Source organism: Pungitius pungitius, chromosome 3, assembly GCF_949316345.1.
Source record: "Pungitius pungitius chromosome 3, fPunPun2.1, whole genome shotgun sequence".
In the NCBI taxonomy this organism is placed as follows: Eukaryota; Metazoa; Chordata; class Actinopteri; order Perciformes; family Gasterosteidae; genus Pungitius; species Pungitius pungitius.
In genome coordinates this window covers 30,046,117-30,065,441 of record NC_084902.1, presented here as the reverse complement: position 1 = coordinate 30,065,441, position 19,325 = coordinate 30,046,117, and the positions used below count along the sequence as shown (strand labels likewise).

Below are 19,325 nucleotides of genomic sequence, written 5' to 3'. Positions count from 1 at the left end.
TTCACACTTTAAAAAAAACGCAACAAAACTTTATTTTATCGTCATATAAAGACTCGTGTTTAAACATGCGCAAATAACCAGAACACGCATGACAATAACAACATCAACACAGGCTCAGGAACAAAAAGCATTGCAGCAATGGGCTCGGCCTGTTAAATGACCGATGGACCTATAGCATCATCATCATCATCATCATAACACAACGGTTATGGAAATTAGAATGACAGTACATTGAATTAAACTGCAATGAATTACAAACGATCCACAACATTAAAAAGAATAGGTTCCGAAATAGATCAAATAAATAAAAACGAGGATCAACCGCAAACTTTTCACATGCGACAATGAAATGAGCCTACACACGATCCACAACATGATTAAGTAACAAAGAGCGGCTCAAACATAAAATAAATGAAAAGAGGATCCATCTTGAACTTTTTAAGTCTAGTGCAAAAGTCGCTCAGCCTGCAGCAAGAGAGAGAGAGAGGAAGGGGGGTGTCTTAGTATTCCCAATAGGCCTATATGTGTAGCAATAATATCAAATACTTACCCATCTTAATGCGACGGGTGGGCTTGCATCTGGGCACAAAGCTCTTCAAAGTTTGGCGCCTCAATTCCTTCTCAACAGCATCCAGTCTTTGCTGAGGTTTAGTTTTAACTGCTGCCACAGCAGAGAAACCAGCCTCGTGGCGAAGGGCATCAAAACTCTCAGGGCCTGCTTTGCCAAGACTGTGCACGACGTCAGTGACTCGGTCCAAAAGTCCACGAGTGGCTTTCGTTTGAACGGTAACTGCAGCTCAATCAGCTGCTCCTGCTCGTGAAACCACAGCTGTGGGACGAATCCAAGAGCCAGATGTGTCCACAGGTGGAAAGTGTTTCCGTAGCTGCGCGGCGAGTTGGTTTGAGGACTTTTTACACGCTCACCCAGGTGCACGTCATTTTCCCCCAAGAACTCGTGAAGCGCAGGGAAACACAGGTGTGTGTTCCCACTCACACAACTCGCCCAGAACCGTAGCGTCTTCATCAAGCCCTCAATCCTGTCTTGTGCGTTGAACACAGTTACCCTGACTCCCTGCAGACTGATTGAGTTCATTCAGAGCTGAGAAGATGTCTGCTAGATAGGCGAGCCTTTTCAGAAAATCTTCGTCATGCAAACTGGAGGCCAAATGAAACGGATTCCCCTCAAAAAACTGCTGCAATTCGTGCCGGAGTTCAAAGAGCCTTGTCAGCACTTTGCTGCGGGACAGCAGCAGTGATTTGTGTTCGCTGCCCATCTCATTGCACGACAGCGTGAATATTCGTGAATTTAGCGGACGCGCTTTAATGAAGTTCACCAGTTGGACTGCTGGCATGTTTTTGGCTGCGAGGGCCTCTCTGTGAATGCTGCAGTGTAACCAGCTGATGGATGGGCAGACTCTCCTAATACGAGCTACAAGCCCCGTGTGTTTCCCCGTCATTGATTTTGACCACACACAGCGCTCCCTGTCGATGCCATTGGTCCTCATAAGGTCCTCATAAGGTTTCCTGTCCTGTTGTTCGGGGCCGACAGAACAAAAAGATCTTCTTGTACCGATCCTTCAAAACGGACATACAGAAGATTGGCCAGATTTGAAACATCTGTAGACTTGTCTACTTGAGAGTAAAACTCCCTTTTCTTCACACGGCTGAGTAGTACAGCCAGGATGTCTTCAGACAGCATCAATGCGGCGCCACACACAGGAATCATCTCACACTCCAATCTTACACTCCACCATTTCTTTGGCCGCTGGCAAACACAAGTCTTCGGCGATTGTGTGCGGCCCCTTTCTCCCTCCTCTCCACCTGAGCACATACGAAGCCCGTAATGCGTCTTTTGTAGACCCAATGCATGAATGAAACTGCATTTTTGGGGGAATTTTCTGCAACTCCTCCAATTTTGCTTTAAAAATGTACGGGGCTTTTGACTTAAATGGCCATGTTTCGTGTGCACGTGACGACGGGGATAAGATGGCTTCAGACAGCTGTTTGCTAGAACTTCACTGCACAACACGCACTGAGGCTTCAGACAATCTGTATCGCCGATCCAAGTGAAGCCCAGACCCAGATAATTGTCATCATATTTTCTTCTTTTTTTCCCCATCTGGTGTTCACCCTCATCACTTCTTTTCTGGCATCTCCTACCCTCCTCTTGGGTTTCCTCCCGTGCATCTTCTGACTCTCGTTTTCTGTCTCTGTTCTCTGCGTCTCTGTTGCCTCCAAATCCTCTACATCCTCACTCTCTCTTTAACAACTGTATCATAAGACAGCAGCTGTCTTCTTCATAATAAATTATAGTTTTTATATTTAAAATAAAAGCGATTACAAAGGAAATGTTTACTGTTCATGCTTTTTTATTGTATGGAAAAAGGCTTTTATATATGTCAATGGAAAAATCCCACTTAAAAAAACTGACCGCCATTACATTTTTCCTCTCGGGGGAACCTCGCTTTGTGAATCTCTGGTGTAAGGAAACACATCCCCCCAAACAATTCAGAAATGTTCTCTAGTTTTGGTGCTAATGCAGAGTTCAATTAGTGGATCCTATTAATGAAGTTGAGTTTCTGTATTTATTCAAATCTGTTGTTGCTGCATTGCATTGTGGGTAGGGTTTCATTGTTGATTTCAAACGGTGCACTTTGTTACTCGTATTCCTGTTGAATTTGATGTAAACTTGAGTGAGGAACAGGAGATGATGTGTTCACCTTGATTCTTCTATTCTTAGATGATCTGCTGGTATCTGGTGGTCCATCACATGAACTCAGGTGAGCATCAGGTGCTTCTGTCCTCCTGCCTGACCACATTCTTTCAAAGGCAGCTGCTCTTCATCCTGAGGTGCTTCAGGTGCACCTGTGTCCAATTATAGTGCCAAAGATTCCTTTCTTATGACCGGAGGGAGAAAAGAGTTAAGAACAAATGCCAATGATATTGAATAAAATGTGGTCATAACCTTCTTGTTTTTGCGTGTCTTTGAAACAGAGTTCTAAAGGTGTTTTAAAGTGCATCACATTCAGTTCAACCGGTTTACTCTATTTTACACTGTCCCAGGGGAGGGTGAGGGACTGATACTAAACCACCAAACTATGAACAAACACAAAGCACCAAAGGGAGGAGAACGATAAAGAAGATTTAAGTGCTTCACATTCTATTAGTGACTCTTTACAGCGAGTCGGGGAGGAATGGACAGGTGTGGTCAGGCCAAACAATCAAAACGAAGATAACAGAACAAAACCTGACGTCTTCTTAAACAAAATGGCTTCTCTAGCTTCTGCAAGCATCAAAACCAAAACACAGCAATAAACCAAGTGTATCGAGAGGATCAGGTGTGTGTGTGTTGACATACAAGGTATCAGACTCACCTACTGTCCACAACCGCTCACCTCAACTACCAACAGATCGACTTCATCACAACAACAACCAAGGTAAGAGGGCCCCGACTTCTTTTCATTTGATCAGCTTGAGTAGGTGCACACCTCCACCTGCTGTACCCAAGTGTTTCAGGGTAACTGTTCCAACTGATTATCTCTTCTATACTTCACTTCAATCAGGACACACTCGGCCCGAATTGACAAACATTTATCACACAGTATAATATTGAAATAGTGCAGGATCTTTGGTGATTGGACTCCATCCTAAACCAGGATAATCAAGGAGCCGTGATGCCGAGTTCTGAATGACAGAATCCCCCCAAAAGATGAATTTTATATGAATAAAATGAAAAGAGTGTTACTTACCGCCGCCGCGAGAAAGGGTTTACATCCTCATTTTAGGTGAGCTAGCCGGTGTAGGACCAGTGACGAGTGGTCCCGTTAGACCCGGAGCCAGCAGCGGAGGATATCTAATGCACAACCTAAGTACTGTAAGCTACACAACACAGGGGGTCTCGGTGCCTGAGAAGGGAAGAACAGAGTTTAATGTGACTCCAACTAGACTAAAATGTCATTTGTTTTTCGTCGACGAAAACAAGACTAAAACTAAAAGAAGGATTAAAATGACACTTTAAAACATTCATTTTCATCTAAAGACTAAGACCAAATCAAAAATAGCTGCCAAAATGAACACTGCTGTGCACCGGACTCTGATGCCGGGAGGAACCGACCCGCTGCATCTCGACCACTTATTCACCTGAGGATGAGTGGCACACGCTGGGACAGGTGAGATCTTAGTACTTGTACTTAGTACTTGTACTGTGGTATCAGACCTGCAGCCCCCCCCCGGTGGCTGAGGAGGGAAACTGCATCATCTTAGTGTCAAGTCTTCTCTTTGAAACCCAAACTTCTGAACTCTGCGTCTTTGGTGGGCCGAATGCACATGAGGAACCGCCTTCTGGTCTACGTGGGCCGGGTCCTTTAGAGACTGCATATGCTGAACCAAGCTTTTCCTCTGCGGCTCCTGTTGCCTAGCAACCTGCTGCGTTCGACAGTAAAAGCCTTGAAAGACGAAAACGCCTCAAACGCAGATGGAGAAGGTAATCGCCTTAATCCATTTAATTTAGGAAGATATGCTTCATTTCCGCATCATGATACATTTTAGGCTGAGAGAACTTTTTACAATTATTTCAGCATGACGGAGTTCTAACGAAGATCAGTTAGTTACATTACATCACATTTTATCCAAAGCGACTCACAATAAGTGCATTTCCACCGTGGAGATACAAACTCAGAAGAACAAGTAACAAGAAGGTGCAACTTTCACGTCTAATGTGTATATAAACACGACATTGGTCACCAACGTCACGTAACTTCAGTGTTTTTATAAACTAAGCTGTGACGTCATGTGCTTTAATGTTTAAATTAGTAGATATTAGTATGGATTCTAGTACGTACTCTTGCTTCCTGTCTCCATCCTGAATACATAAACACTGCATGATGGGACACGCTGAGCCTCACAGGATCAGACGCGTCCTCTGAATCGACGGAAAAAGCTTTGGAGTTACGTATGTAACGTAAACACACGAGCCAGGTGCATTGTGGGAGGCCGTATTGTTGATGTTGAGGTGTTTTCGGGACATTGTGGACTCGCTCGTTGCTCAACCTGTTTACTGACACTCAGCTGCTGCTGTTAAGCAACACACACACACACAGGGCAGTTTGGGGTCAAAGGTCACACCATCTCACCTTCTGCTTGACCATTTTGGCCACCTGGATGCAACTTTTTAATCGGCTGTTTGAGTTTAAAAGTTAAAATTAAAATAATTAAAATATCAATAAATATGACTGTATCAATCATGTGACCCAGACAGACTTGTTGTTTGAGTCTGGGGGGGGGGGGTCAGGCGGTGTTACAGGGGGGATTCCACAGTATGGCATGTGCAGCTGCAGCAGAGGCTGCTGGGAGATCTATTTCAGGAGCCTCTCCAGGCTATAAAGGCCATCGGAGTTTCACCCGTCGACAGATTGTAACAAGACCAGGAGAGACCAGAAGAAAGCAGGAGATACCAGGAGAGACCCGGAGAGACCAGAAGAAAGCAGGAGATACCAGGAGAGACCCGGAGAGACCAGAAGAAAGCAGGAGATACCAGGAGAGACCCGGAGAGACCAGAAGAAAGCAGGAGATACCAGGAGAGACCCGGAGAGACCAGAAGAAAGCAGGAGATACCAGGAGAGACCCGGAGAGACCAGAAGAAAGCAGGAGAGACCCGGAGAGACCAGGAGAAAGCAGGAGAGACCCAGAGAGACCAGAAGAAAGCAGGAGAGACCCAGAGAGACCAGAAGAAAGCAGGAGAGACCCAGAGAGACCAGAAGAAAGCAGGAGAGACCCGGAGAGACCAGGAGAAAGCAGGAGAGACCCGGAGAGACCAGGAGAAAGCAGGAGAGACCCGGAGAGACCAGGAGAAAGCAGGAGAGACCCGGAGAGACCAGGAGAAAGCAGGAGAGACCCGGAGAGACCCGGAGAAAGCAGGAGATACCCAGAGAGACCAGAAGAAAGCAGGAGAGACCCGGAGAGACCAGAAGAAAGCAGGAGATACCCAGAGAGACCAGAAGAAAGCAGGAGATACCAGGAGAGACCAGGAGAAAGCAGGAGATACCCAGAGAGACCAGGAGAAAGCAGGAGAGACCAGGAGAGACCCCACAGAAAAAGATCCATGGACATCCAGACAGGTCAGGTGGTGCGCGGCCTTGGCGCAATGGAGAGCCTGGAGACGCAGCTCAGCTGCCCCATCTGCCTGGAGATGTTCACCAAGCCCGTGGTCATCCTGCCCTGCCAGCACAACCTGTGCCGCGGCTGCGCCAACGACCTCTACGAGTCCAAAAACCTCTACCGCTACTCCGGCGGCACCTTCCGCTGCCCCACCTGCCGCTTCGAGGTGGTGCTGGACCGGCACGGCGTGCACGGCCTGCAGAGGAACCTGCTGGTGGAGAACATTATCGACATGTACAAGCAGCAGCGGGAGAGCCAAGGCGGCGAGGGCGGTGAGGACCCGCCCCCCAAGGACCGGGACGCCAAAGAGCCAATGTGCGACGAGCACGAGGACGAGCGCATCAACATCTACTGCGTCACCTGCAGCACGCCCACCTGCTCCATGTGCAAGGTGTTCGGCCAGCACAAGGACTGCGAGGTGTCGCCGCTGCACGCCATCTACCAGGCGCAGAAGAGCGAGCTTCGCGCCGCCGTGGAGCAGCTTGCCGCGGCGGATGCCCAAGTGGCGGCGGCAGCGGTGGCGGCGGATGAGGCCTGCGAGCGCATCCGGGAGAGCGGCGATCTGCAGCGGCGCCGGCTCGGCGAGAGCTTCGACCTTCTGTTCGCCACGCTGGAGCAGCGCAAAGGTCAGCTGGTGGAGCGGGTGGGCGAGGCGGAGCGGAGCAAGGTGACCTCGCTCAAAAGCCTCGCCGAGCGCTACCGGCTGCAGCTGCAGGCCGGAGGCCGGCTGCGCGAGAAGCTGGAGGAGAACCTGAGGTCCAGCAGCGCCGCCGAGTTCCTGCTGGCAGCCGGACGGCTGCGGGAGGAGGCCCGGGAGGCCGTGGGGGGGGGGCAGCCGCAGGGCCCGGAACCGGGCTACGAGAGCATGGAGCACCTGAGCGTGGACACCCAGGAGGCGGAGCTTCTGCTCGCTGGCTTGGACTTCAGGACGGCAGGCGTGGAGGACCAGTAGGAGAAGGATTTTTCAGAATGGAGGAAGACCAGTAAAAAGGACTGGTTATGATGGAACTGGACCAGTAAGAAGGACAGTTTATGATGGAACTGGACCAGTAAGAAGGACAGTTTATGATGGAACTGGACCAGTAAAAAGGACAGTTTATGATGGAACTGGACCAGTAAGAAGGACAGTTTATGATGGAACTGGACCAGTAAAAAGGACTGGCTATGAGGGAACTGGACCAGTAAGAAGGACTGGCTATGATGGAACTGGACCAGTAAGAAGGACTGGCTATGATGGAACTGGACCAGTAAGAAGGACTGGCTATGATGGAACTGGACCAGTAAGAAGGACTGGTTCAGGTAACTTCAGGTACTCGAGGAGTCGTGCAATCGTTCAGGAACGTTTTTGTACTCGACTTTTTATACTTTTCTATTTTGTCTTGATTGTGGAAGCTTCATATTCTCAGTGTGTCTCTCAAAGTGTGAATAAAGTTTTATTTGAGCGGTGACTTTGTCCGTGTCCTTCCTCAGAGACTCTGCTGGTCCCTATTTAGCTGCGCACGTTTTCCTATATTTACCGGGGTCAGTGAACGCCTCGCCTTACTTCTGGAGGCTATTTCCTCTGAGTGGTGAGAGGACGGGAATAGTTCCAGAGAGGGTTTTGTACATGGGGGGGGGGGGGGGGGGGGGGTTATGTTTCTGAGGGTGACCCAGCTGGACTGAGGCATGCTGTCGGGTCTTTTTGTGGACGTGAGAAGGAGTGAGAACAGTAATTATAACAAATAGGAAAACCATTAGTGGCAACATCAGTATTGGTATTTGCACTTTAAATAAATAATCAGTCACTATTCTCCGGTTGGATTTGCATTCCAAAGTATGAATATTTATAATACACAGATAATCCCTCTAAATGCTAAAAATAAACCTGAGCGAGCGCTGAGTCATCGTCTAAGGTCAAAGTTCATCTCAGATATTTCACTTGAAGGTGTCAACGTGTCTCTGAGATCTCGAAGTGGATCAGAAACCAGAACCGGTCTTTTATTAGACGGAAGAACTGGATCCTCGACGACATTGACATATTGCAGCGGCCATTTGTCCAACGAAGAGCCGCACGCTTCCTTTTGTTTGAATCACTTCATTTTAAAGACGGCAACAAACACATACTGGTAACAAACTATTTGTCACCCAGGTGCATGCTGGTCCTACCTGGCTATGTCCTTAAGTAACCTCCAGGTGCCCACAGGATTAAACAAACTATATCTAAGAATAAATAATAGCTCCCACAGATATATTCGATTTATATTGAATAGAATTTAAATTCACAGTGGATAAAAAAGTCTGCACACCAGTAAAATTAAAATTGTATATATATAATCTTTTAGGGAGAAAAGTTTCAAACAAAAGCACTGGATTAATTTATTATTTTATGTACATAAATATGTGAATACACAGACAGTTTCATTAATGGCTCGAAAAGCATAGAGCAAGAACACTGGAAATAAAGTCTTATTTCATTCTAAAAAATTCTGGAATTGCATTTTACTTTTTTTAATTTATTTTGTACAAATTTGTACTAAATCCGATCAAAACAGGAATCACAATAACACAATTTAATTTAAATGAAATGTACGTGTCGGGCCTCATAAAACGTGGATAATAATTCGCTGTGTGGGAGCAGCTGAGCTGAGAGGAACCAAAGTGACATGAAGACACCTCCCAGCTGGACCCTGGGCTGCTGCATGGATGACGTACATCGCTTCACTCACCTTGTGAGGGCCACAACACGGATGGTGGGCTGTTGAAGGTGTTTGATGGGATCAGAATCCTGTTGCACACAGCAGTACCGATTTTCACCTCCAGGGGGGGCGTCAGGGAGTTCTGTTTGGAGAGAAAAACAAACAAGCAGCAGAAGAAGAAGTGCTGCAGAATGAAGGTGCGTAAAGGACTGAGCCCCGTTCCTCGTATCCGGAGAACTTTCATGATGAGATGACGTAGATCAGGCTGTTTAAATCACCATAGCAACACATCTGAAAACGTGAAGCTGCTCCGGTTCCTCTGACCTGCTGGATTAGTTCACCGCTCTCTTCCTCATTGATGAAGGAGCGAGAACTTTTCAAAAGCACGTGAAGCTGTAGAAACACGTCTCTGCCTCTCGGTCCATCAGCACCGGTTCCTCCCAAGGCTTCTCCCTGTACACCATCAGCTGCTCCTCCAGTCACCAGTCCGTCAAGCTCCTGTTTGCTGATGACACCACCCTCATTGGACTGATCTCTGGTGGGGACGAGTCCGCCTGCAGGTGGGAGTCTGACCACCTGGTGACGTGGTGCAGCGAGAACAACCTGGAGCTTAACGCCCTGAAGACAGTGGAGATGGTCGTGGACTTCAGGAAGAACGCACAGTACTAACCCATAGCATATATTTTATTATACTTTTATTTTTATCTTATTGCTGCACTATGTCGTCATTATTGTCTTCCGTCATGCACCAACCGCCAAGACAATTTCCATTTATGTCCAACATATGACGGCAATAAACGTTTCCTGATCCTGAAAAAAACGGGTGTTTTGTTGGGGGAGAACATCTGGAAAGCTGCTGCATGTCGTCCTCTTCGTAAAGTTCTGTTGGTTTATTTGTCTCTTAATCAACGTGATCAAATGTCTGATTATGATCAATAGATATAAACTGATACGGAGTCACACACACAATAAAACTCCTAGTTCTCTACACACTCATATGATACATCAGCTAATGCATCCTATTATTAGAATGCATCCTATTATTAGAATAGAACTATTCATTGGTATCAATTAGACTCTTTGGGCTGGTTTGTATCTATTTGTTGTGAAAGAGTTGAGATCATTCTCCTCATTGGATGAAGATGCCTCCATGAAGTACCTCCTCTGTGTACTTTAGTGTGTTCCTCTGGATGAAGTGTTTGTGAATACTAATGAGTGACGCATCCCGGTAACCATATCAACAGCAAAATTTAAAACAGTCAAACATTAAACCATCTTATAAACATGATAAATATTGATTAGGGAAGTTCTGCCAAGAATGAATTAGACCCACTTTAATGTTTACTTCGTAATGAAACAAAGGTGTATTCATATTTTTAGATGAAGTTGTTTTAATCAATGCAAGAAATGAAATGATGGTAAAACACACATTTAGGTATTTTACGAGTGTACGAATTTAAATGAAAGCATTTATTTAGTTAAGAGTGAAATAACCAAAAGCCTAAAATGAGAATATTATTGAAAAAAGGATAATTTACCGAGTGGAACACCACATTTTTTAATGAAGATTTTGATAATTTAATAGAATTTAAGAAATCATTGAATTTAATTTAGAGATAAAACGAAAACTACAAACTGTAGAATTAATCGAACACAACGTAACATTATATGTTCTTGAGATTAAATAAAGTACAGAAAAGATCCTTCAATTTAAAAATGTATCGGTTATAGATTTAGTGCAGCATTTTCCACTTGGAGTGAACCCTCCCCCCAATCCACCATCTTTGTGCCCTTAACAGATTTACCTGCCGCAGGTGAGTCAGCGGCTTCCGGTCGTCCACACCTCGGTCAGTCTGGCGTCTCGGTGTCAACGTCCACGAGACGACGCCGATGTGAAGCTGGTCGTCCGCCCAGGTGACGCCGGCAGAGACAGGAAGTCCCGCCCTGCTTCATAGCGGCCGTTAGCCTCCGAGCTAACGACTCGATTTCAAGGTTCTAACATCCTTCTTTTTGCTTTTGTTGATGCTCCTTAAAGGAGAAAGAAGTTTCTATACTTAAAGCCATTTGTCCGTCTGTGGCTCCAACGTGTGATCTAATATTCAACATTTTATTCATCTCACACAAAACAGATGTGTCATGATTTTAATTCCCCTCCATCACCTCGATCCCACATCCTGATCAATAGGACACACAATGGATCCTGACGTTACATTCAAACCCGACGGGATACTTCAGGTTACGAGTTGGATCCAGAGACTAGATGATGATTCCAAGCCAGATCCAAACTCTTCACACGTTCATTCACTCATTCATTCACTCTGCAATTATTTTCACACAGTTACAAGCTGGTGTTTTACATCCCAAGTGCCATGAAGAGATTAAGTTCAATATTCAGAGCTCAGAATGTATATGTACAAGAAACGGTCCGGCCACGCCCCCTTCCATCACCCAGACACCTCGTAAAAACCGGGTGGGCGGAGCTTACCGCCCGGCCCCGCCCACCTCAACGATAAAAAAAACAGACCAAAGAAGAAAAAACAAACAATGTTCCACAAGAAACCTTAAAAACTGAGGAATGAAAGAAATAAACAGAAGTAAAAAAATAAATAGCTGCTGGCGGCGGTTCATCAGGAGGTAGTGAAACGTTTCAGATGAATGGAGAAGCCAAACGATTGTTTAAACACACCTGGGAGCGCCAGGCGGGCGGAGTTTACAAAATCAGTGTCGGATTTACTTAAATACAGATTCATGCAGCGTAACATTCCTCCTAATATCATATTTTAATAGTTGAAATGCGGTTTGATGTTCTTCATCTCAAGTTGTTTCTAAGTGAGACGTACTGACTAAAGCCTGAGTGTGGAGAGCGTTACCGCGGCAACAAGCTAGAATTTCCCCTTTGCTCCATAGATGAACTTCTGCCTCGATGATGACGAATCTTTATATTCAATAATTGATCGATTCCAAACTTGACGTCAGGTTGTCTGCTGCAGGTTTAGTTTTAAACGGAGCTATCTCCACCCGTCCGGCGCTGCATGCAGAGGAAAACAAGCGCTGCTCGTCACTGCTGGGCCAGCAGGGCGCTGCGGGTGGCCTTCATCTTCTCCAGACGTTTGCACAGGTGGTTGTTGTTCACCTCCAGCTCGTCGATCCGGTCCAGAGCCGAGCGGAGCTGCAGTGAGACGGAGGACATATTTAAATATTGATGTTTCTCTGGGTGAAATGTAGGCTTCTAATAAATAATAATCAGCACCTCTCTCTGAAGCTTCCTCTTATCCGCCTTCAACTCGTCTTCGATCTTCTCTGCGTTTTCTGAAGCCGACTTGTATCGGGTCACCTGACCCTCCAGGCGGATCACCTGCGTTTCAGTGGCAGGAAACGTTAAAGGACGACGCGTCTCTTTGTTACAGCTTTGTCATCGTGGTTCATGAAGCTCCACCTACATTCTGCTCCAGGGTGGTGACTTCCTGTTCAGATTTGACCAGCTTGAACTTCAGGTCACTGATTTGTCTGTTGGCGTCTCCTAATAAACAAGAGAAGGACGTAAAGAGGACATCTACAGGCTGGGATGAGGACAAAGACACTATAAGACATCTACAGACTGGGATGAGGACAAAGACACTATAAGACATCTACAGACTGGGATGAGGACAAAGACACTATAAGACATCTACAGACTGGGATGAGGACAAAGACACTATAAGACATCTACAGGCTGGGATGAGGACAAAGACACTACAAGACATCTACAGGCTGGGATGAGGACAAAGACACTCACTCTGTACGTCCAGAAGATGAGAGTCAATCTCCAAATGGTCCCCCTCTGAATTCTGGACTTTGTCCGTCCCATTCTTCTGTCTCCGGTCCAGCTGAGACGTCAGCTGTCTCACCTTCACAGGGACATGATCAATGAAAGACGTTCTGCAAACAGAAGCTTGATGGACCCAGAAGGAAACATCACCTGATCCCGTAAAGTCTCCCTTTCTTCAAACAGCTTCTGCAGCCGGAGTTCTGCCACAAGAGAAGGTTTGATTTCAGGCTGAAGGTCAGAGGTCAACGCTTCAGGAGGACATCGTGACAATATCACAAATAGATCAGTCACTAGAGGCAGAACATTTTGTAATTTTGAATCCCCTTTTTTCTAAACTGTGGGGCTTTGACCCCCTGAAAGGCCACGAGGAGGACATCCGTCCACCAACCACCTGGACGGTTCTAAAGGAGGACGGACACAAACCAACGACCTCACTCTGCTTTCAGAACAAGACGTCTGTTGATTCAATTCAAATCCAAGTGACGTTGCACAGCATGCATTTTATTTTGAAATGTGACACTTTATTTTGAAATGTGACACAAGACGAAAGAATGCAAATAGATAAAATGTTTAACAAAGCTGGTAATAATGATGTTATTTCAGATACATGAAGCCCATGTGATCGACCTCCTCACCGAGCGCGCTCTCTCTGCCGCCGCGTGGCGCCTCCTCGAGGGGGGCGGAGTCAGCGGTGACCTCATCGACGCCCTGGCCCTGTCCCCTCTCCCCATTGGTGGAGTTCTCGGGAGGGACGACGACTCCGTGTTTCTGTCAGGGAGGAAACTGGTGAGTCATTTATCGATCAACCAATCAATCATTGCCTCGGGTCACTGGGTCCATCGGCTCGCGATCTGATTGGAGGGTTCTGTGACATCACAGCCAGATACCTTCAGTAAGTCTCTGAGGCCGATGACATCGACTCTGAGGTGGTCACGCTCAATCCGAACCATGTCGGAGGTTTCTCTCTGCCTCTCTAATGCCTGAGAGAGGCAGAGGAGGAGGAGGAGGAGGAGGAGGAGGAAGGAGGAAGAGGAGCAGCAGGTGGAGACGGATTAGTTCAGTCGAATAAGAAAGGTAAACAGGAAGTGAAAGAGGAGGAGTGATCAATAACACGGTGCTCTACCGCCATCTTCTTCTCTTTCCACTCAAGAACCTCCTTCAGGTCAGACACCTCCTGACAATAACTACTGCTCTTCAACCGGAGGGCAGACACCTCCTGGAGAAGGAGGAGTGAGTGGAAGAGGAAGAGGAAGAGTCATACAGAGTTAGTACCAGAAGAGGAGAGAAGAGGACAAGAAGTGAGTATTGATGGTGAACTGACCGTCAGCATCTCGTCGGTCCGTCTCAGAGCTTCTTCCATCTCTTTAAACTGGACCTGAAGGACTCGGTGGGCCTGAAGCTCGCGTTCAAACTCCTAAAGGACACGTTGGACCATCAGACCGCTTTACCTTCCAGGACCTTTGATCTGATCTGATGATGTCACACCTTGCTCCGGTCGTCACAGTGCCGCCGCGACTCCCACAGCAGCTCCTCCATGTCGCCGAGCTCCGCCTTCAGGTTCTCCACCTCGTACATCAGAGTGGACTTCTCGTTGTGGAGCTGCGCGTTGGAGACCATCGCTTTGCGGTACTTCTCCTCTGACTCGGCCAGAGAGTCCTGAACACCACAGTGAAGATAACACCAATATACAGTTATGAGAGTCCAGAGCACAGTCATTATCATTGTTAATAATAATAATCACATTAAATTAAGTGGTACCTTCATGTCTCTGATGGACGCCTCCGTCTCTACAGAGAAGGACGTGTCACAGCTTCCTCTGCGAGAAGAAGCTCCGCCCAGAGAGGCCAGCGTGGCGGCGGAGAGCGTGGAGGCGGTCCTAGAGCCCTGAGGGGAGGAGCCAGACTCATCATTGATGACATCACACGCCCATCAATTTAAAACGATTCATAGTGAGCGTTGACTCACTTTGTCCACGAAGTCTCTGTCGGGTTTCTCCTCCACCTGCACACACACACACACACACACACACACACACACCGTTACCATGGAGACAGCCTATTGATGAGGGGGAGAATGAGAGGAGGAAGAAGAAGAAGAAGCAGCTCACCACTGGGCTCGCACGAGCTGAACTGGCCCGAGAGGAGGCCCGAGAGCCGGAGCCCAGAAAGCAGTCAGAGGGCTGGGGGGGGGGGGGGGGGATTATAGAGAAGGAGGGAGGAAGAGCGGAAGAAAGAAATGAAGGAACAAGGAAAGAAGGTAGGAGGAGGCAGGGAGGATCAGTTTTGTGACCTGAAAACTGAACCAGACTCATTGAAACTTTAGAATGAGGCATTACTTGGTAACTATGGTTACACATGACAGTTCACAATAAAAGCATGGGTCCTAACCCTATCTTAGGTTCTTTTTAAGATGCTGACATCCGGTCCCTGGTGTAGTTACACACACTCACCCTGAGGCTCCCTCGGCTCCCCACAGACATCCTCTCTTCATCGTCTGACATCTGAAAAACAACAGTTACAGTTCAACAACCAACGAAGAAGAAGGAGCGGAAAGAAGACAGGAGGACAAACACACCAGAGAAGAAGAAAAGCAGGTACAGACCGATGCATGTCTCCGTGAGGGGCGAGAGTAGCGCTCGCTGTCCTCCTGAAAGCCACCAAGAACAAAGGTCACTCTTCTACTATTCGGCTGCTGCATGTCAGACAGCACCCAGGGCCCATTCACTGTAAGAGCCTGTCAGACAGCACCCAGGGCCCATTCACTGTAAGAGCCTGTCAGACAGCACCCAGGGCCCATTCAATGTAAGAGCCTGTCAGACAGCACCCAGGGCCCATTGACTGTAAGAGCCTGTCAGACAGCACCCAGGGCCCATTCACTGTGTGAGCCTGTCAGACAGCACCCAGGGCCCATTCACTGTGTGAGCCTGTCAGACAGCACCCAGGGCCCATTCACTGTGTGAGCCTGTCAGACAGCACCCAGGGCCCATTCACTGTGTGAGCCTGTCAGACAGCACCCAGGGCCCATTCACTGTAAGAGCCTGTCAGACAGCACCTCGAGGAGCGGCACTACTTTATCATTATTTACTGTTTCTATTGAAGCATAAGCAGCGTTACACTAATAATGAACCTCAACTTAAGACCTTTCATTTCAATAATTGAATTAAACCAAACTAGTGAACAGTAAAACGGACATTAAATTCTGTCTCTTCATTAAACGTGACGTCAGTAAACAGCTGGAAAAGACTTTGAAATCAGCGATTTGAGTTTGTTTTTTCTTTAGGACGTCGGACCAGTTGTAACGTCGCCTTCCACAGCGTCAGTGTGCATAAACATACAAGACTTCAAAACACGTCATATATGAAGAGTAAAATAAATCATGTCCAACATTATGGATCAAATAAAATGAGTGTATAGAATATAAATGACCTGAATAAATAAATTATGAACACAATGAACCAGAAAGGGCATTAAACCATCATCATCATCATCTTCATCACATGGATTACACAGGCTGTTAATCCGCGTGTCGGTCTGAGTGCGTGCAACACACACACACACACACACACACACACACACACACACACACACACACACACACACACACACACACACACACACACACACACACACACACACACACGACAGCGCACACACACACACACACACACACTACGGACCATGATGCACCAGCAGCAGGGGAAATAAGAAGAAGAAGAAGAATCCTACCATCCACTGTTCAATATGACCCCACTTATTATCCAGCCCATAATACTTCTGGAGGCAGAAGAGAACATGTGAGAACAGATGAGACTTCTTAGAGAAAAGAGAAAAGAGAAAAGTTTGAGGTGTGCTGGTTTTATGCGTCTCGTGTGGCAGAAACACCACCCGCCTGGGCTCTGAGAGGTCATAAAACAAGCACAGCGCTGAGCACGAGTGGCTGTACCTTGTGGCTGTGACACAGCTACAGCAGGCGGGAGGAGACAAGAGGAGAGACGGTTAGAGGTCAAAGGTCAGTCAGAGGCTCCCTAAAGGGACAGAACGGCTTCATTCTCCAAGTCGCTAGTTTTTATTATTCATAAAGAATAAAGAGTTAAAGTCTAATCGTATTTTTGCTTTTGGCCCCAGAGGACCAGCGGAAGCTCTGCCCTCGTTCTCACCTTCACGGGTTTGGGGGTTTTGAACCTGAACCCTCTTCGCTGATCAGGTGACAGGATGTGATGCCACCTTTCAGAATAAGAGCCCGCTCACCTCTTTCTGTTGCCTCTCCAGCTCCTTCATCCGGATGTCTCGGGCCTCGGCTCTCGCTGCTCGCCGGGTCGCCAGCCGCGCCTCCGCCTGCCGCACACGCATCACCGTCACACACGCTCCACTTCTGATGATGTCATCAGGCGTCAAATACAGTATATACATTCATGAAATCACACATACTAAAGTCTGGAAATGGGTGTTTGGTAGATTCCTCCTCTGTTGTAAAGCCTGGTTTCTCCAATCAGGAGCCTGAACGTCACCTGAGTGGCAGCACCTGTGATCATGGGCTGTGACGGCCAACAGGTGTGTTCTCCAGGAACGAGGTCCGTGCCACACGGCGACGTCAAGCTTCTAGAACCCTCTCAGAACTGAAGGCTGTGCCCCAAACACTTTGTACACAGGTGTGTTACAGGTGAACAGAACCAACACGACTAATAGAACCCATTAAAGTCAGCTGAGGAATGTGGAACCTGTGTCACAGCTAAGACACGCCCTCCGTCACCATGACAACGACACACCTGGGGCGGGGGGCAGACTCATGTTGAGATGCAGATTAATGTTTGTTAATAATGGAGGTCACACACACACACACACACAGGATAAAAAATCCTGCTTTTTAAGAGTAACATTCCAGGGTGTGTGTGTGTGTGTGTGTGTGACTGAATGTGTACCAACCGGTTTGTGTACCTGCTCAGTCACATGACCAGTGAACTGCTCTAAGATCAGGTGATGCCTCTCTCTGTTTATGAATTAATGATCCTTTCAGCTCGATTTCTTTTGGTTTCTAAGTAAATAACTTCCTGCATGAACTTCAAAATAAAATATTTTGGTCCATTTGGAATCAGTGAAATGACTAAAAGAGGTCACAACAGCCACCACAGAAGAAGAAGGTCACATTCTAGCTCTGGAATGTAGGACAACAACAACAACAACAACAACACAGTGAACACAAAGAGGCTTTGTTTCCCCCAACCGATGACCTGAAATATTCAATTATAAATTATAAATATATAAATGATCTATTTTCTAAATAATCCACATGAAAAGGGACACATTAAGGTTACATCTAACGAAACAGAATCCAATGAAATAAATCAGTATTATTGTTTATTACCCTTTTATTTATCATCAATGTGATTCAGATTCATAACAAATAGATCATAATGTATTGGTTTAATTATTGATTGGTTATCTTTAGAAGAAGGTGCGGTTTCATTAACAGTGATCTAATTGCAGCGTTTAACCCGATGATCGGATCGATGATCGGATCGATGACTCTCGATCAGCGGCCTCACCTCTCGCGCGATCACGTTCAGCGCGTCGTCCTCCGCGGTCAGCCTGCCCGGGTTCGGGACCCTCTTCCGGCCCGCTCCCTGGGTCCCCATCGCGGGGCTCTACCCGCACAGCGGTCCTCTAGCGGGGCGCCTCGAGGCCTGAGCCGGCTCCCGGTGCGCGGAGTCAGCGGCTCTCGGGTCGCGGTCCTCTTCCGGCCCGCAGATCACGTCCCATCACCCGGGGGCGTCTCCCCGGGGGGCCGAAGTGTTGCCGCAGGTGTGATGTCACGCAGCAGGTCCAAAGCTGAGGTCACACTGACGGAAGCAGCTTGAGGTTTAAAAGCGGTCTTTTCCTGGTGCCGTCCAGCCGTCCCCACGGTTCGATAGCCTTAAATCCCCATCGTTCCTACGGCTGTTAGCGGGGCCGAATAATCCACAGAGGTCCCATTTAATCCAAAAGCACCCCCAGCGGGCGATTAGAGGCGGAAACACGTCATAAGAAGCGTTTTCAGATTAAAGAGGTGTCTTTCCCGATGCTGGTCCGCGGTACATCCCGGGTTAGCTAGCGCTAAGCTAACGTCAGCCCGCTTCCGGGCGTCACATCCGGATAGGGATAAAAGCTTGGGACCACCGGATGTTCGCTGTCAAGCTAGACGCATTTTGACACTAACCGGATGAGTTTCAAAGTAAAAGCTGACCATTATTCCGTCATCCATTATTTTGTTCCTCGCCTACTTTATATTTAATGAATTAAATTAAAACCTACTGAGTGTGAACGATATTCAAAAGGATCAATGACTCTGTCTCTCAGAGTTCATATCAGTTTATTGACCTGAAAGCCAAACACTGACAGATACAGATCAATTCTTTTAAATACACTGTTCAATAAATCACACATCAGATAATACGAATCAATAATCTTGCAGTTTATAATCTAAAGTTCATCAATACATATATTTATAGAAACTATATAAGACGTTTCTATTGGGTTTCTACTAACGTTACTTCATGTGAATTAGTACTCATTATTGATTATGTAGTGATCAACAATGCTGAAACATAAACTGATAAACTGCTGATAAATAAAGTTAAATGGTGCCAAGCTTAAATAGACATAAGAGTAAAGCATTTCAATTATGTATTTTAGGATTTAATTTCCATAATT

General features: G+C 46.9%; 2 protein-coding genes and 2 long non-coding RNA genes across 10 annotated transcripts; 2 read left to right on the top strand and 2 right to left on the bottom strand.

Annotated features, from left to right (window-relative positions):
• Positions 1 to 18: 18 nt before the first annotated feature.
• On the bottom strand, positions 19 to 748 carry LOC134127025 (uncharacterized). Its single transcript, XR_009955975.1, has 2 exons — positions 551 to 748; positions 19 to 465 (listed from the first exon to the last, which is right to left on the bottom strand). It is a non-coding gene; the product is annotated as an uncharacterized LOC134127025 (long non-coding RNA).
• Positions 749 to 5,423: 4,675 nt separating this feature from the next.
• On the top strand, positions 5,424 to 7,604 carry LOC119220846 (E3 ubiquitin-protein ligase TRIM63-like). The gene is made up of 2 exons (XM_062561578.1): positions 5,424 to 7,152; positions 7,186 to 7,604. The coding sequence occupies exon 1, from the start codon at positions 6,101 to 6,103 to the stop codon at positions 7,106 to 7,108; it is 1,008 nt and encodes a 335-aa protein (XP_062417562.1). The 5' UTR covers positions 5,424 to 6,100; the 3' UTR covers positions 7,109 to 7,152; positions 7,186 to 7,604.
• A 2,952-nt stretch (positions 7,605 to 10,556) lies between these two features.
• On the bottom strand, positions 10,557 to 18,778 carry lrrfip1b (leucine rich repeat (in FLII) interacting protein 1b). Of its 6 annotated transcripts, none has more exons than XM_037476316.2 (19): positions 18,182 to 18,778; positions 16,887 to 16,973; positions 16,582 to 16,599; positions 16,365 to 16,412; positions 15,214 to 15,285; positions 15,089 to 15,139; positions 14,747 to 14,818; positions 14,605 to 14,640; positions 14,398 to 14,523; positions 14,125 to 14,295; positions 13,961 to 14,053; positions 13,763 to 13,855; positions 13,527 to 13,619; positions 13,275 to 13,407; positions 12,790 to 12,839; positions 12,607 to 12,718; positions 12,272 to 12,351; positions 12,082 to 12,186; positions 10,557 to 12,000 (listed from the first exon to the last, which is right to left on the bottom strand). In XM_037476316.2, exons 1-19 carry the CDS (start codon positions 18,269 to 18,271, stop codon positions 11,890 to 11,892), a joined length of 1,641 nt encoding a protein of 546 aa, XP_037332213.2. In that variant the 5' UTR covers positions 18,272 to 18,778; the 3' UTR covers positions 10,557 to 11,889. The 6 variants fall into 6 exon arrangements, with proteins under 6 accessions (XP_037332213.2, XP_037332239.2, XP_037332230.1 ...); XM_037476342.2 differs by having other exon boundaries at positions 10,558 to 12,000; positions 15,241 to 15,285; XM_037476333.2 differs by lacking the exons at positions 13,527 to 13,619; positions 13,763 to 13,855 and having other exon boundaries at positions 10,558 to 12,000.
• LOC119221383 (uncharacterized) lies at positions 14,201 to 17,756 on the top strand. 2 transcript variants are annotated; one of them, XR_009955974.1, is made up of 5 exons: positions 14,201 to 14,329; positions 14,433 to 14,588; positions 15,037 to 15,232; positions 16,908 to 17,038; positions 17,132 to 17,756. It is a non-coding gene; the product is annotated as an uncharacterized LOC119221383 (long non-coding RNA). The 2 variants fall into 2 exon arrangements; XR_009955973.1 differs by lacking the exon at positions 17,132 to 17,756 and having other exon boundaries at positions 16,908 to 17,059.
• Positions 18,779 to 19,325: the final 547 nt, after the last annotated feature.